The following is a 17,346-nucleotide window of genomic DNA, read 5'->3' on the forward strand; positions in this document are numbered from 1 at the left end:
GTAAGAAGTAAGAAGTTCTACTTTCAATTCTAAACCGTTCAATCTGCATATGCAATCTCATTGTACGAATTAACGAAACGTTGAAGCTTTTTGTATCTCTTTAAGTGGTAGTAAAGAGATACAAAAAGTTTAAACGTTTCATTTTATAATAATTGTATAATTTAGCTCGTCTTAGCAATTGTAAGTACAAAGTACAAACAAAGTTATTTTGAGGATATGAGTAGAATGTAATTGTGCTTGAGAATACGAAGCATCGGTGTCACAACCTAGATGGGCGCATTAGTACTCTCAACATGCTCTGTACATGTACTCTCAAGTAGAACATGCATTACATTTATTTGTTATCTATTTGTTTTGGGGCCTGTCTCATAGTACAGACATAAACTCGTACGACTTAACAACATGCCCGTCATGGGTTCAAGTCCCTACTAAACCATGCCGCCACTGGACAACGGTTGTTGAGCCAAAAGAAGAAAGAAGATGTGTTTTGGTCTACATCTGATGTATTAACGTGCTGTTGCTTTTCAGAATGATCACAGAACGTGACCAATGAATAGACTAAACCATACTTCTCACCTTCGAACAAAATGTCAAAATAGGATTTTTCTTCATTCTTTGTTTAGACCCTCTCCGCATCTTTCTCGCTTATCAGTATTCGGCCACTTTTCAAACACCACAGTAAAGTCGTTATTATTCGTGAAGCCTTAAAGTAAACTAGCCGGAAAGCTACTGCCTCAGACTGGTTGTTTTGTATAAACCGTCTCTGAACGACCGAAAGATAAATACTCACATTTTATTCCATTCGTAAACACAGAATTATGACATCTCAATATTAATAAATCTCCACGCCCGCCAATGGTGCTGCTGGTTGCAACCGTTTCAGCACTCCACAGTCACTCCACCACATTGTGGGTTACGTTGTACAAACGGTTCTGCCGCAGAAACCCTTGAGTAAAGTAATATTCCAGCTCAACCAATCATTGCAAGCCTTGTACAGCACGATAAAACAGGTAGCGCAAGGTTTCTTATGCACGGAGCTCGAGGTGGCTATCTGCCCCAGGAAGTAGTAACGTACCGTACGAAATGTAACGTGGTACCGTCGCACTTCACGGCGGATACCAGAGTGTTTGGGCTAGGCGGATGTAATATAAATACAAACTCCCGTTTTAACCCGTCCTTCTGCTAAATTTCGACCCCAAAGCCGTTTCTTCGTGTGAAAAGCCATGGAAAATTAGGTTTGCGTTTGGGGAGGACAGAAACACGGGAGCAGAAAGGAGCCCCAAGGGACTTGACAAAGGCCATGCGTAATTCTTCCAACTCCGTAGCCCTTCAAGCCGGTTGCTGTTTGGTGCGCTTTACTACATAACACACGTACTCACATCCGGAATAACTAAACCAAACGTCGAATTACTGAGTGTGACCGAGCGTGTAAGCAACAACATGAAGCACAACCTTTAACATGTGCTTCGGGACGAGAGGTTTGTTTGAAGTTTGACTTAATAAGACTTCTTCACGAAACGTCCCCATTCCCTACAGCTCTTACTCTTTGGGAAGCATTCGAAAATAAAATTAAACATTTATCGCATGTCCCATAGCATGCAATGCGGTTCTTTGTGATTTTCATTGAATAGTAGCAGTATCATGATTTAGTTTTGAAGAAAAGAGAAAGTTTGAACTTTACACAAAAAACGTACAGCCGAAATTATTACATAAAGTAACAATTTTATTTCAGTGCTATACTCCGAGCTTTTTTGCATACTCCCAAAAGCTTTCTAAAATCGCTCAGGGGGTTCATATCTTCACGCAAAAACAATCAACTACCAATCGTGACAATGAAAATAAAAAGCGTTCTACGAAAAATGGCTTTCGAGAATTAGATATAATTCTTTCGATCGTTTCCACAAACACTAACATCAATTGTTTAGATACCACCATTCATTTGTTTCGCCTTTGGTTCCCACACATAACGATGTCAAAAGTAGTTAAGTTTAAAAAAAATATGTACAATATTGGTGCAATGACTTTTTTCCTCTTTCGTTAATTCAATTCTACGCGATAAAAAAAATCATCCCGCTTCACTCCCGCTATGACCACTCCTAATTAGCGTCCCTTAAGCATTCATTTCTTCTTGACCGTTTTTGGTTTTCACAGCTGAGCTTTTTCGTTTTCTGTTTAGCTACGCGTATCTCCAAAACAACGTTCTTCAGATAATCTCTTGAGTGTGATGGTCACGGTGGTCAAAAACACCAAGAAGACTAAGGAGCCCTACTCTGCCCAGAGTACCAATCATCATCACCTACGATGTGACTGTTCTATTCGATCGTAAAGATTAAGGATAATGCTCTCTCGTCTGCTACTGAAATGAAACGGCCAACGGCCCTCCATGCTTTAGGGACATTGAAGTACATTTATAATTATAATTTATTCAGCAGATTAGGAAAATGAATTCAATTTCATCGCTCAAGCACAGCGTTTTGTACGGATGGATGGTTCAGGTCCAGAAAAAAAGTCAACAACGAATTTGGACTTGTCCTTTCCTCCAGCAATGAATCAACGCAGACAAGTTGCCACAATGTTCAAGAATAAAACATGGGAACGCTTTTCTGTTATTCTTTTTTCTTCTGCCTTATTTTTTTATCAAAACCTACCGTTCATCATGCAAACTGCTTTCCTCAGATATACAGCCAAGATGCGCGTACTTCTATTCACTCAATTTGGTGAAATCATAGGGCGCATCTTTTCCAAGAAACACTAAAGCAATTTGGCTCTGGTCAAATGTTTCTCTCATCTTCCCAAATTCCCACGCGGCATTGGACAACTTAAACTAGGGGGTATGGAACAACCTCCACGACCATGTTTTGTGCCTTTCATTGTCCACTGTCTTGCCATGAGCGTATTTAGTCTACGTCCAGGTTCCAGCGAGAATAGGCGGAAAGTTAAACTCTAAACTAACCAGAACATCCCGAATAAGAGTGTTGATTAAGAGAAATTCCCAAGATGCTGTTTACTTCTTAACTTTTTCCTTTTATCTTCATTTTATTTCTAAATCAAGCTATTTTTTTAATTATGTTTTAAATCCACTTTAAAGTAGTTTAAAATTCAAGCAAGTTTTTTTCGTTCTTTCAACCAAGCCCTGTTTTAGCTAAGCTGGGCATTAATGTGCTTCTCTCAAGACTTTAACTACTACGCCAACCTTTACAACGAGTTGACAATCCGGAAGAGAATCAATTCTGTCCGGGATTGTAGGTCGATATATGGTTTTCCAAGTCATTTTCGAATGTAAACGTTGTTATTCACGGCGTGCAAGATGTTAATCCACATCAATCTGCTATTTCATTTCCATCATTGTAAATAGCAATTTTTTCAGCATGATTTTCAACACGTCTCAAGCTGGATTGAGTTTTGCAGTTCTTTTTAATGTGTTGAAAATCATGTGTAAAAACTAAAGTTTCATTATGAAGCAAATACACCATTTGACAGCTGTTGAAATACATCTTGCAGACGATGAATAATTATGTGCACATTTGAAAGTGCCTTGAAACCCCCTATATAGACAACCAGGCTGTGAGGGCGTGGCCGAATTGAATCTTAATTATTTTCTAACAAATAACTCTTACACAATCCGCGAAATCGTCGTGCTAGATTCAATTATGAATAGCTACCGGTCACTCATTTCAACGCACCAACATGGCTTTATTCCTCGACGCAGCGTTTCGACTAATCTAGTCGAATTCGTATCTAAATGTCATGCTGCTTTTACCTCGGGTGCACAAATGGATGTGAATTACATAGATCTGAAGACTGCTTTTGATCGTGTAAGCCATCGCTTATTGCTAGCTAAACTTGGACGTCTTGGATTCTCTGCTTCCCTTGTGGAGTGGTTTAGATCTTATCTTACAATGCGTTACTACCGCGTACAAATAGATAACGTATTCGCAACTGAATTTAAAGGCTCCTCTGACGTTCCACAAAGTAGTTTTTTCTGACTGATGCGATAAAAACGACCTACTAATTTCCGTCGATAAGTGCATGTGTATCTCGTTCCATCGTTATGTCTGTCCACTAACATATAATTACGAAATATCAGGAACAGCGTTGCAGCACTGTTAGGGGCTTAGGAGTCATCCTAGACAGTAAATTAAGTTTCCACCAACATTATTTGGACATCTTAGAGAAGGCAAACAAAATATTTGGATTCATTCACAGGCAATCAAGAGAATTCTCCAATCCACATTGGCTCTTAGCGTTGTATAAGCCTATTGTTCGTCCATTGCTTGAATCCTATTCTGTGGTTTGATGTTCTTCCTCGAATGCATGGTCTAACAAGTTAGAGTCAGTACAGAGAAAGTTCACACGTATTATCCTGCGTTCTACAGCATATTGTAATGTAACACCTCGTCCTTCATATAAAACTTGCTGTTTATTGTTAGGATTAGAGACGCCTCAAAAGAGACGTTACGTTGCACAGCTGAATTTTATATATAAGTTACTTATAGGTGAAACTGACGCGTCTGAGCTACTAACAAGATGAATGCATGAATGTAGGTACCACCTAGAACTTTTCGCAACTACCGACCTCTAAGTACTCAACTAGTAAAACAAGCTTACAGTGAAAACGACCCCATAACTGCGATGGCTCTTAAACGCTTACTATGATAGTTTTGACTGGGATCATGCGACTAACTTTTAAGTTACCTTAATATGCCTGCGTGTTTTTGTTAGGTATTCTATGTTTTATTTATTGTTAGTCTTAAGAGTTAGGGTAATTTAAAGTGATAAGGCCACTTCTTTCGGACAATTACTTTTTTTAAATAACAATTCATTACAATACACAGGAAACACGCTTTGCCGGGTATAAAAAAATGGTTAGGTTAAAATATAGTACTAATTTATCTTAATTTAGAAATGAATCTGTTAATCTCAAATACACTGCGTTTACTAATTTAATACAGAAATTTCACAAACTTTAATTTAATAGCACTAACCTACACTATGTACGTAATTGTTTTTTTATTGACCAACTTTATTTTAATTTTTATTTCATCCTACAAAATTGAAAGACTGCTAACTTGTGTTACATCACGTTCAAAATGAATGGTGTTGATTTGATCGGATCGTTTTTCTACTTTATTCATGACACGGCCAGTTTCGCTTTCGCTCATCAAAGAAAGTACACCGGCTAATCAAATATGGCACCTTTTGCACCGTCTCCACCTTCATGGCTAGCCAAACTTGCCGGATGATTTAATTCAATTATTAATTAAACGCAAGGATTGCTGTGCAAGTTGACGATGAATATTTTCTCGAGAAACGTAGGCTAGCCGACAAGGTGTGAGGTACCGGAAAACTTTAAATCTCATCGGAAAATGCTACCATCCGTCTGTTCTTCTCATCGCGAACGAAAATCCTGCCTTACACCTGATATTGTTATAGCATTAGCAGGGTTGGAGAAAATTAGGAAGCTAAAGTGTAATCCGTCCCGGAGCCAATTTTAAACAGCGCCTTTTTGGGCTATCTGTTGCTGGCAAAGATGCTGATTGGAGAGTAACGTTTCAAGCCATGGGCAGTTATTTTATGCTTTTGCGAAACCAACAACATCAAGGAAAACCTTTGTTTCGAAAATGAATTGTTTAATGAATACAAGGCAAATGCGTCCTTCTTCTGCTAGGAAATACGTTAAACAAAATCCGACTGACTCGTTATTTAAAGATAAATTAATCAATTTCAAACTAGTTGTTGAATAATATCAAATTTCTATATAAAATCGGCTTAAATGTAACGTTTGATAACGTAGTTGGAAATAATTTCCCAAGAATATTACAAACATTTGCAAAACCTTTGTTTTTATTTAGTTTGGTGTTATAAACACATTTTATATCAAACAACTTCATTTCAATTCCCAAAAACCCATAAAGCGGTTGATAAAAAATGATTTATTATATCACGTATAGATACAGTACCATTGTAATGTTTCTCTTCTTGACTTTATATCATTAATTTGCCGCTATCAATCTTGTGATAAGACTAAACATTTTTCCCAGTTTTACATGTACCACATGAACACAGGCCATGTTTGTGGAGGATATGCGAGGAAATTTAGTTCGAAAGCAAACATTAGCATTGTACGCCTGTAATGAAATTTCATCATACATCCATCGAACGGAAATTAAAATTTTTTATACTTTAAACACAAATGAAAATCTTTTTTTTTATTGTTACTTATAAGATGGAAAAAATCACATTTTCGGCAAGATGGGAGCTGATAGAACGCATCATCAATATTCTTTATTTAATTCTGAAACGGTATATATTGATCTACTATCAGTGGCGGATTTAACGGTGTTCGCCGAGAGCCCCGTTGATGGTATTTTCAGCGTATACAACAGTGTGTACAGTAGTCTCATCGAGAACTTCTCTGCCCAACAGGGGCTCCATGGACGAAGAGACTCATACTTGGTGTTTGGTACTTGGTGCCTAAAAATGATCTACAGCTAGCCCTTGACAATTTTTTTATTATATCGTTTCATAGACTTTCATAGATTTTAATAATTTCCAATTTTGGCAACACCGGATAAAGGCAGTTGTTAAAGGAATAAATTAGGGATTAGGTATTAAAAAGCTAAATAAATAAATTAAATTATTGATCCATAAACAAATTAGTTAATTTCAGCTGATTATGTGTTTTGGGCAAATGACAATGCTCTGTATGTTTTCCCGCTCGACTGGCCTTGATACATGTGGTACTTTTTAAGTACAATTTCTCAGAACTGGTACTCAAATTATTTAAAACATACAAGAAAATATTTCACGATCTCGTTTTCTATCAATTTGAGTAATTTATCTAGATCACATTTCCTCACTGAGCCCTAGTATCATGACACATGGAGCAATTATTTGATGCTATTTGATGCTACCAGATTTAGTCACTTGTGCGTGTGGTATTATTCAAACAAAACATTGTTGTAACATCTCACTAATTCAAGCCATAACATAACCAGCTACAATGAAATGCAGCATGACCCATCAACCTAACGTAACCCATCTATTCTTATTCACCATCATAAAATGCACTGATTCCTTAAAATGCACTGAAGGATTGCTTCTTACATGGCAGTTTATCACACAATTAGTGTCAGAAAAATGGCCTAACGCTGATAAAACGAAGTAATAAAGTCTAGCACATGTCTTACAACCTTTTAAAATGGTTAGGATATGCATAGGAGTAAGATACGATTTTCGCCATGTGCTCCGTTCCTTGAACTTCCTCGTCTTTAATGTCTCTCTGACCACTCGTAGCGCAATTGAAACAACAAAAAAGCATTAATTAAGAAAAAAAAGTCACTATCAGATTGATAATAATAAATTTAATTCATGTCAACGCAGTGTTTGGCCAGCGTAAATGAGTAAAAAGCTAGATAGTCGAATACTTTTTGCGCACCCATCAAACGACTTTTTTTAGTTTTTTATGTATTTTGGTTGCTATTGCGCTATTTTAATACTTATTTTTTAGTCTGTATCTTTCACCTGAATATTTTGGCTACACGGTAATTATATTCTGAGCATGGTTTCTAGGAGCATGTCAAGAACGTTACCCCAAAAACATCGTGAACAGATATAGATAAACAGCAATAGAGTAATAAGACACGTGCATCTTAGCAACGAATAAAATCTAGAGATGTGTCCCAAGAAACAGAATTCACATGGTTCATTCTTTCATACGAAGGAACGAACGACCTGTGTTCATCTAATCAACGTTCATCGGTTCTTTATAAATCATAGTGTACTGAGTTTTTCACAAACTCATAAACGTGAACCTCATGATTGTTCGTCGAAATGAAGAACGTCCTAGTCTACCAAATAATCTTCATGGTGCATCAACTGAAATGAACGAAGTAATCGTGATTCACGATTTCATTTCGAGTTTGATTTGTGCTAGAGCTCCGAGTAACGCTCTAGGTTCACGTTCTTGAAAACGAACCAAGTTGCCCAGCGCAATCTAGAACGTAAGATGCATATGAAATAGTTGATGAGAATAATGCTCTCAAACTACGGCGATGAGTCAACCATTACATTTTCAGAGCCAAAACAGAAGCGACTTCGATTTAAAAAAAAATTGTAAAAACGTGTAAATATGATGCAATAAAAAAGCGCCAGACAACCGAAAAGAAAAATACAACTAAAACAATAAAAACACGCACTTTTTTAATGCACTTGAAACAAAGAAAAAGTTACCTATAAAACGAGAGGTTTGTTTCATTACTCACTTACTCACTAACACAAAACAAATGCCACTTTAATAAAAAACGTGTGATAAAACAGCTGAAAAATGAATACATTCCTTTGAATTCTATGTATCTGTCTGAATCTGAATTGGGTAGAACAAGATGAAAGTTGAAAATTCACTAAAGTACTCATTTCTCTCTGGCACAAACAGCAACATACTTGCTGTCATGTTGACTATTAGGAACTTCCCAGACCTAAGACCGTGACCCTCATCGCGCAGTCAGTAGGACTGCATTGTATTGTCCTACCTCTGCATCGTAAGCCCAGTGCTCGACATTCCACTCTACACAATGGTCATTAACGCGCATGGCGCTAGTGCGATGGGAATAATTTTAATTTATTTCATGCAGAGGCTCCTCTTCTTTTAATTAACCGCTTGGATGCTGCTCACGGCACTTTTACTTTTACTGCCCCGCATTCCTCCTTTCTCTCTCTCTCTCTCTCTCTCTCTCTCTCTCTCTCTCTCTCTCTCTCTCTTTCTCTTTCTCTCTCTCTCTCTTTCGCTCTGTGTGCTTCTATTTCTGCATAGAATATGTTTGCGTACACTTCACGCATATAGCAATACATTCCCTCACATACACTCTTTCAATTTCCTTCCAGCTCCAATTCCCAGCAAAGGTATAACATTATGTGCCCATTATTACATGACCATGCGAAACGATCCCGTGTTATCATTAGTAGCTACACCAAATGGAAAATGAAATGAAATTCACACAGCTTCCTGACTCACCTATACAGGAGATACAAGAAGCACTGCTGACCGCCATTAGGTTGGTTAAATATTTGTCTTTCATCAGTTCCAGGCCGCGCTCATGTTCCTCCCAGTTCCCAGCTATACAAAGTTGTACGGCTTCATCAAATCATCATCATCTTCTCGAAGGGTTAAGCTACCTGTTGAATGCACCGGGTGCATTTATGTTTCAAGTTTGGTGATGAATTTTCCCAAATGCATCATAAGGATTCTTAGGAACAAGTACTTCATGCAAATAAATATTAAATAAAGTAGCGTTTCGGCCATTTTTTCATATTCGTAAGTACTGCTGTGATGAAAACAAAGACGAATATTTTCTGTAATTTTTTTTTTTGGTCCTAGGACCATCTAAAATTTCCCATTACTCTCTGGCCCATTTTGTGTTGCATTGTATGCTCTTCCGCTTTTCCACGCTCTCCCTTCGCCCATGTTAATCACTAAAAGCTTTTCCCCATAATGTTTCAACAAAAACACAAGGTTTTCATCAGAAAGAAAAACGGCCAACCTCACCAAGTCGTGACGAACCATCAAGCATTTAGAGTCATCCGCCTGATGGTGGGAAACAAGTTTTACGTGAACCATTTATGTCAGTACCCTACAAAATTTCGTAATCTCGTTACATCTGGCTTTTTCTTTCGTTCTCCGGGCTTCAAGCGAATTGCCAGGTCTGCTCCAGCCACAATTCACAAAGACGAAAAAAGGCGCACAACCACAGGAAGTTTTGAGCTATGTTCCGTAATGGAAAATATTCTAATCCCAGCGGAATGTACACATACACATAAACACAGTTAATGTAGTGAATTCGGCCAAGATTTCGTAGCCTTCCTTGCCATCTACCTTTTTTTCATTAAATTCAAATGAGCATAAATAATGCGTTGTCTTTACGAAAGCCCTAACGGATGTACCATTACCATGCTCAGGGCACATCATATTACATTCTACGAGATTCGATGGTACTCTTCTGGACAATCAACTTTAAGCTACCGTCCATTATAGAGTGATAAATCATCGCTGTTCGGACAGCGCGTACAGTCGACTCTAAAGCACTGGGTCATATTTAACATTGTTTTCAGCAGTATCCTTTTTATTATCTAACGGCATCATTCCTTCCACTATTACCGACAATATTCAAAAACTACCTAGTTTCCTCATCCTCATTTGGACCAGTATGACAATGTGTACATGGTCAGTATAATATGGTTTTACAAACATGTTTTCTCCTTCTTAAGCCTCCTTCTTTTTTTTGACAGAGATCAAAACACAAATCATTCATTTCTTCTGCTTAAGGAAACAAAAATTACAAGCTCTAGCACATATTCTTTAAAGTAAAAAGCTTTGACGACAGCAAATGTTACAAGCACGTTGAAGCAGAATGCGCCTTTAAGGATTCCCAAGCACGGGCCCAATCCCTGTCCATGATGGCGGAGAAGCAAAAGTTTGCACAACTCCTGAAGGACAAAGTTGCGTACACGGTTGCACAGAGCGTGTTTTTCGTGGGCGCTGTGCAGATCGAGCTTTGAACACTCCTTTTTGGAGCTTGCTAGCCCCGTTGCAACTAGTTTCATTCGGCTACCAACCAACAGTTAATCAGGATTTACAACGATGATTTTACACGACGAGCACAAACAGGCGAGTCGAAGTTAAACAAAAATAACATTTCAGTCAAAAGCTTTCCCTTACCTTCCGTTGGTCCGATGCAGGTCGTGTTGGAAAGGGAACAGTTTACGGCCAGACCGGTCGTGTCATTCCCGAACGTCCCGTTAGCGTTGTAGAAGATCGACCCGATATCCTCGGCTAGCAGTTCGAAGATGGAACCCCGCGAGTCGGTGCTATCGCTTATAGGCGATTCCAGCGAATCGTTGTAGGGGGCCGGATCATCCGCATAGTACTGGTCAGTGTCGTTGCTGGCAACATTGGAGGACACGTTGGATAGCATGGTAGCCACCGTCGAGACGCTGACGGTAGGTGCCGGTGTGTCCGGTGGTACCCGCACATCCAGCACGGTATCATTGTAGACGCTCTCGCCGAAAAGTCGAAAGTAGTCCGGCGACTCCCAGCCGCCATTCCAGCCAAGGGACGTTTCGTTTTCTGTCGCAGGCATCATGACATACACCATGGATGGGAAGCGCCGTTTCTCTTTTTCTCTATCTCTGGGGTAGTCACTCAATGGGCGTTGGAGGAGCTCTAGTCGAAAGATACGACTATGGTTACGACTCTGGAGTCTACTCGTACTGGCGGGACACTGATTTCAGAGTCGTAATTTGATTTGACCACCCCATAGGTACATCTCCTTCGATGGAATATGGTCCTGGAGAGCACGCCAATTTCCCTTACCACACCATTTCATTGGATGATTCCTTTGCTCGATTGCTTTCCTTTCTATTTCTCTCTCTCTAGTTATCTGTTTCGCTTGTGCTAATGCAACCTTTCTTCTTCCCTCTATGCCTAAGTATCAGGAACCAGGTAGTGCAACATTTGTGGCGCGTTCCGTACTAACCTGCACCTGATGCCCAACACGACAGTAACATGAAACTCCGCTCGTTTCAATTTCAGTTCTTCACCATCGGTGAGTGATATTTAGCATCTCTTCCCACTCCTTCTCTCATTGTTTCAACCGCCTCATTAATGAGAGATCAATTTCTCAGTCTTGCTCCCATGTAACTTTCCGGTAAATAGAACACTACACTGCTAATACATTATCCACAACACGACACGAGCTGTAGCGATGGGGCTAGCATTTTTCTTAAAACCTTAATGTACACATACTCTCACCATCAGATACACTTATCGTTTGTTTATGGCACTTCGAACCATACTTGTGCACACTTTCCAAACCATATCGTACAGATACACTTTCACTTGCTGTTTCTATAACCATGAACACACCATTTTTTCAACTGTTATAAAAAATAAAACAGAAAGTAGATTAAAAAACAAATCCACTCTCAAAATACGCTGCAATTACACAAGCACATTTTCACACGATAAGAAAATAAGTTTATCTTCCACATAAAAAAAAATCCGCCCATTAAGCTCATACAGTAGCGTAACAAAAAATTAAAAAAGAGATCCCTAATTAACTCCTAATTATAGCATGCATTTTTCATCCATTCCACGTTCAGCCTGTATCCAAGGGCCATTTTGAATCTGTTGCATTATCTTTTTTTCTCTCTCTCTTACAACCGGAAAGCTGTTTTTTTGTGTGACCGGTGTGGTAAATTTAAAAATCGACTACGAATAAAGCTTGTAATTACTTTCGTCACATTGCTGTTCGTTTGAAACGGGTGTCGCTGTAATAATTGCGAAATTTAATCTGATTTAACACTTCTCATCTTTCACTTGCACGTTGGGTGGAAATCCTGATCCTGATGCACAGCAAACCAGTCCTACCACTACTTTCCAACTCCCAGCACAGTTTATTATATTTTAATTAATCGCACGAACACTGCACAAGGGCACTTTTTTGCTGCATGCTCAGCTGCCGTAACAGTTAACCATTCGTATCGGCACTGATCTTCCTTGTAAAAGTACATCATAATGACGCTGGAAAATATCCAACCAATTCCTGGCCACAGTGCAGCTCGTTGATCTCTTCGTGGGAAGCTTTGATAAGCTTTATCTGGAATGAAAAGTGTCGAAAGAAGAGGAAAAATTAAATAATACTCACACAAACAGTACTTCCAGCAAGTAATTTGATTTCGATGTAAGATAAAGCATTATGAAATGGAACACCAAACACTCTGGCTAGGACAATTGGGATAATAATAGTTATACCTTTATAGTCAATCATTTATTTTGTTTCTTGTTTTGTTTTGTGTAATAACCAGGAATGTTATTCTTATTTTAATGGTAAGCTCCACAAAGCCACGAGTGAATGCAATTAAAGAAGACTCAGCATGAATCGTAATGGACAAACTTTTACGCTCAGCGAAACAAGCCCCAACTGTAATGGATCGTGAAAGATGGTGCTGGAAAAGAAAAGCTTTACCAAACCTATAGCAAACCATCCGACGGTCTAACGTACGGATTGAAACAGCCACTGATGAAAAGTGGAAAAACTCGTAATTTAACAGATCCCGCAACTTTGGACATTAAATTATGATTCCGAATTAAATATGTCATGCCTGTAGTAACTCGATCGCAGCTACCTTCTCTTGTAAGCAGCCTCTCAAAGTAAGTTTCTCTATCCATAAGGTACACGGATCTCTCCGAACCATCGCCAACAGCCATTACAACTGTCGACAAAGTTCTTTATTTCCCGGATCACCGCTGAGAACGGCGTCGAAAAGAAAATTGCAAGACGTGTGGAATGATTTTAACCCACAACGCACAAAAAGTTTACTGTTTTTTCCTGTTACAGCTTTTCCTGTCTTACCATTGAGCTGCCTCAACCGAGAAGCTTTGAGGTATTCAGCTAGAAACCGCTTCATGGTGAGCTTTCCGGTTGGAAACAAATGCGTTCAATACGCCTTCTAGTCATATTGTTACACAAACGTGAGTATTCAAACTGTTTATAACTATTTGCAACAGCTACCTAATCTTCAACTACTTTTTAAATATTTCTCAGTAGTATGTAAACTACTGAAAGGAAGCAGATAAATTGAACTGTTAATTTTGGCTTACCATCAACATTATCTTGAGGCTCAGCATACCGCACTCAGCAATCAAATATAGCTTTAATTTATCATTTTCTCTCCCAAAACTCACTATGTAAATTTATTCTTGAACTCTATTCACTTTATACCACAGTGCTTTTCATTCGGTTTGTCTACAGCGTTGAACCAGTTGAAGTATGATACAACTTTATGCAGGAATCCCCTTATATATGAAAGTTTGTTGAAGCTATTCTCGAAGAAAAACTGACAGAACTGAACCCCTTGTGAATGAAGCTGAAGGGATGTTAACTTTCGTAAAGCCCTCAACACGCTTTGACGCAACTTGTAGGTCCTGGACTAGGGATATTCGCTAGTAAGAGCGAAAGTTAAACCAAAACTGCAAACCTTCCCCCCGCCTCTCGGCTTTAGTACGCCATGACTAACCTCTCTGACCAGTTTCACGTTGACGTTGGTAAGTCTTTCTCCTTTCTATTTGAATTATGGGTTAAAGTTTTCCCTTCCTGGGCCCACGGAGCCTTATGCCCCAAAGACGCGGCAATTAACATGCATGCGCTGCAAGAAACTGACCGGCGATAGCAACCTCCTGTTAACCGGGACTCATTTTCCTTTGTAGCAATGTACACGTGATAGCCGCTAGTATCGACCAGATGGTTTAAGACCGGAAAGTTATGCCCCTTTATTTTTTCTACACATAAAAAGTGTTCTACAGGTTGCTCCGGCAGCGACGCGTCCTCGGGCTGACAGAATTCTCATTTTACCGTACCCAAGGGAAGGAACGGCAGCAACGTGTTGCCTCATCCGGTTATTCTTCGTGTAGCCTTTATTTTTTAAATTGCATAGCGCACAGAAGTTTCCATTGCAACGCAGCCCCACCCGTTTGAGTGCACCGGGAATGGTGCGAGAAACATGCGGCCCTTCTCGTCTGCAAGCTGTCCAATCTATTCAGCCCCTTTAAAACGATGCACTCTAATGCACCACCCCTAGAGCACTATCTTGGCGAGCAAACTGCTACGTAATGCAGGCGAGTCGAGTACTCTTTTCCTCCTGCAGCGCTAGTAATGCAGGACACTGCAACGTGACACGCTATGCACGGTGGCTAGATTGTGGGTTGCGTTGGTTGGTTTTTACTCACCAGTTCAATCCCCCCGAAGGCGATGCGGGCAATATAGACAATCGTACTACCTGTTGTGAAACCGTCCTAAAGCGTCTAATATGAACACTCGGGCGAAGCGGAAAGAAGATACCTGACACGTGAAGAAAGCATAACAACATGGAGCGTCTGTACGCCAACTCAACTCCGTTGTTGTTTTCGCCACCTTCAACAATTAACCACCCATTTAGACCGTACAACCCTGCTGCGGATTGCGTCAACAGCTAAACAGCGCAGTCGGCAGTAGAATGAAGTCTGGGTGAATTGTTAGAAAAATCAATCAGAGTAAACTATTTATTGAAATCAATGAAGTAGCTATTTCAATTAACATTTCATCAGTGTGACTTCGTCACGTCATCGCCAACATGTAACTGCCCGGCTGTACAGGAAGTTATTAACTTAACTTCACCTCACTTCCTACAGAGTGGTCGGTTTTGGGGCGAAGCATTACATTTTTATGACACATGCTAATTTTCTCACCCAAGACGTTCATCTCGTTGCAAAGCGGCTTTCGCCACGTTGTCTAGAGACCGTTGCCATAGCTGCTACATTCCACGGCATAGACGACGCAAGACGTCGAAAACGATTCAAAACTGTCAAGCAACTGATGAAGGAAGAAGGCCCTTGAGCTGAAATTCTTTGGCCGGTGAGTGACATTTTCTCAAAAAACCACATTTTCACCATTGCCAGAGCATTCTCCCGGCAAGAGCTCAAAGCAATAACGACTGTATGGCGACAAGGGTGGGCACATTCCATCCGGTGGGATGTGTTCTTGAGAGGTACGCATGCCGCACTGCCAGACAAACGCTGGTTTTGAAGCACACTGTGTCCTTCGCCAAACGAACCCAATCTGCCATGCCACGAGACACACGCACATTGCTCAATCACCCGCCAACGACCTACTCCGTCCATCAGAGGAGAAACTGCGTACGGATTCCAGTCGGGAAAGCTCCCTTTCTTGCTTCCCTGCTAGTCAATATCCTGGCGAATGTTATCTGTACGGTACGACTCCGTACATTGCATCTTGTCGTGAGCGTTACGTAATGAAGCGCATCAAATTTGACGCCTGGCTGTGCCTTCGGTATGAGTTGTGTGTGTTTTTTTAGCTGATGGAGAAAACATCAAATAGTAAAAGTGTCTGCTCTTTGCTTCACTTTTTGCTTACTTGGTTCAATTTCGTTTCTCAAGTAAAAGTACTCAATGTATCGTGGCACATAACCATTCAATTATGTTTGCCTAACGATGTTGCTCAAGGTGATTGAAACAGCATTAAAGCGCTAAGCACGTATCAATAAAGTGAAGTAGCAGCGAGCAGAATTTTGGCACCTATGAAAGAAGAAAAAGCCTTTCTAAACTCATATATCTTTATGGCACATTCTAGGCGCTACATTTTTTTTTGCAAATATTCTTCTAGGAATTAATAAACAATACATTTGAGACTACAAATGTTTTAAATAATACTACAAAACTACTATCAATAATGGTTGTAGTTTACTTAAAAACAGCTTTTACGAAATGCGGAAAAAGTTATTTATTCTAACATGAAATACTCTCTGATTTTGCATCATTCGGTTCAAATGTAATCTTTTTTTGATTGTCTGGTCACAAAATTGTCGAAAAATCATTTAAAATAATTAATTCTAATATGTAACTGATGTATCTGATTATTTTATCTTATTACATAGTTTTATAAAACAATCAAATATGTACACACGTTTAACATGAATAAGGTAACTTCTGCTTAAATTAAATTATCCGACACAAATGCTAAATGATGACATAGAAAGGAAAATGTATCCGATCAAATCAGGAATGAGAGTTAAACTTATAATTCAAAGTCCAATAACGAGTACTCTTCATATATTTCAAATTGAAGAAAAACATTATACGATTATATTGAACTACATAAGAACGCCGTTTATCCGGACTTATCGAGACTCATCCTCGCCCGAGAAACTCGAATAACACGGATAATGGGTTCATGTATTTTTTAAATCACAAATTTTCGAAGAATTTTTCTTTTCATTGGTATTATGTTTTGGTAAAACCTAGTCAGTTTTTATGAATTTAACCAGTTTATTTGGTTTGGTTACAGCGTTATGCAAATTAATTTCATAAATGACCATAATTGTAGGATGCGTGCAAAGGAATTTTAAACAGACAATGCAAATTGTAGACGACTTTTAAGGGGCATATTAAAAGAAACTGATTCAGAACCCATACCGATCCTGGGAACGGATGTGAAACGACTAATAACTACTTTTTCGGGATAACCATCGCACTACAACTACTGAACACTTTTTACTGAACACACAGCTTCCGCACCTACACTGGCCCTAGAACTGATCCTATCCCCTTATCGGTTCTTTAACTTATCCTTACATTATACCTCATCATCGTGGAATTGATCCCGATCCTATACCGGGAATTGTCTTGCAATTGGTCTTGACTCTATACCGGTTCTGGAACTGATCAAAAAGCCGTACCAGCACTTGGAGGTGATCCCGACCCCATACCAGAACTTACACTTCATCCATACCGGTCCT

The 17,346-nt window shown here is 39.4% G+C and overlaps 1 protein-coding gene across 3 annotated transcripts in view; it reads right to left on the reverse strand.

The window, feature by feature from the left end:
- Positions 1–17,346, reverse strand: part of LOC1274598 (dopamine D2-like receptor) — a 130,623-nt gene that overhangs the window by 81,708 nt on the left and 31,569 nt on the right. For all 3 annotated transcript variants that reach the window (XM_061643934.1, XM_061643933.1, XM_061643931.1), the window contains exon 2: positions 10,715–11,931. In XM_061643934.1, the coding sequence (XP_061499918.1) occupies positions 10,715–11,150 (436 nt within the window). In that variant the 5' untranslated portion in view covers positions 11,151–11,931. The remainder of the gene's footprint in view (positions 1–10,714; positions 11,932–17,346) is intronic.

This window comes from Anopheles gambiae, chromosome 2 (assembly GCF_943734735.2).
Source record: "Anopheles gambiae chromosome 2, idAnoGambNW_F1_1, whole genome shotgun sequence".
NCBI lineage: Eukaryota > Metazoa > Arthropoda > Insecta > Diptera > Culicidae > Anopheles > Anopheles gambiae.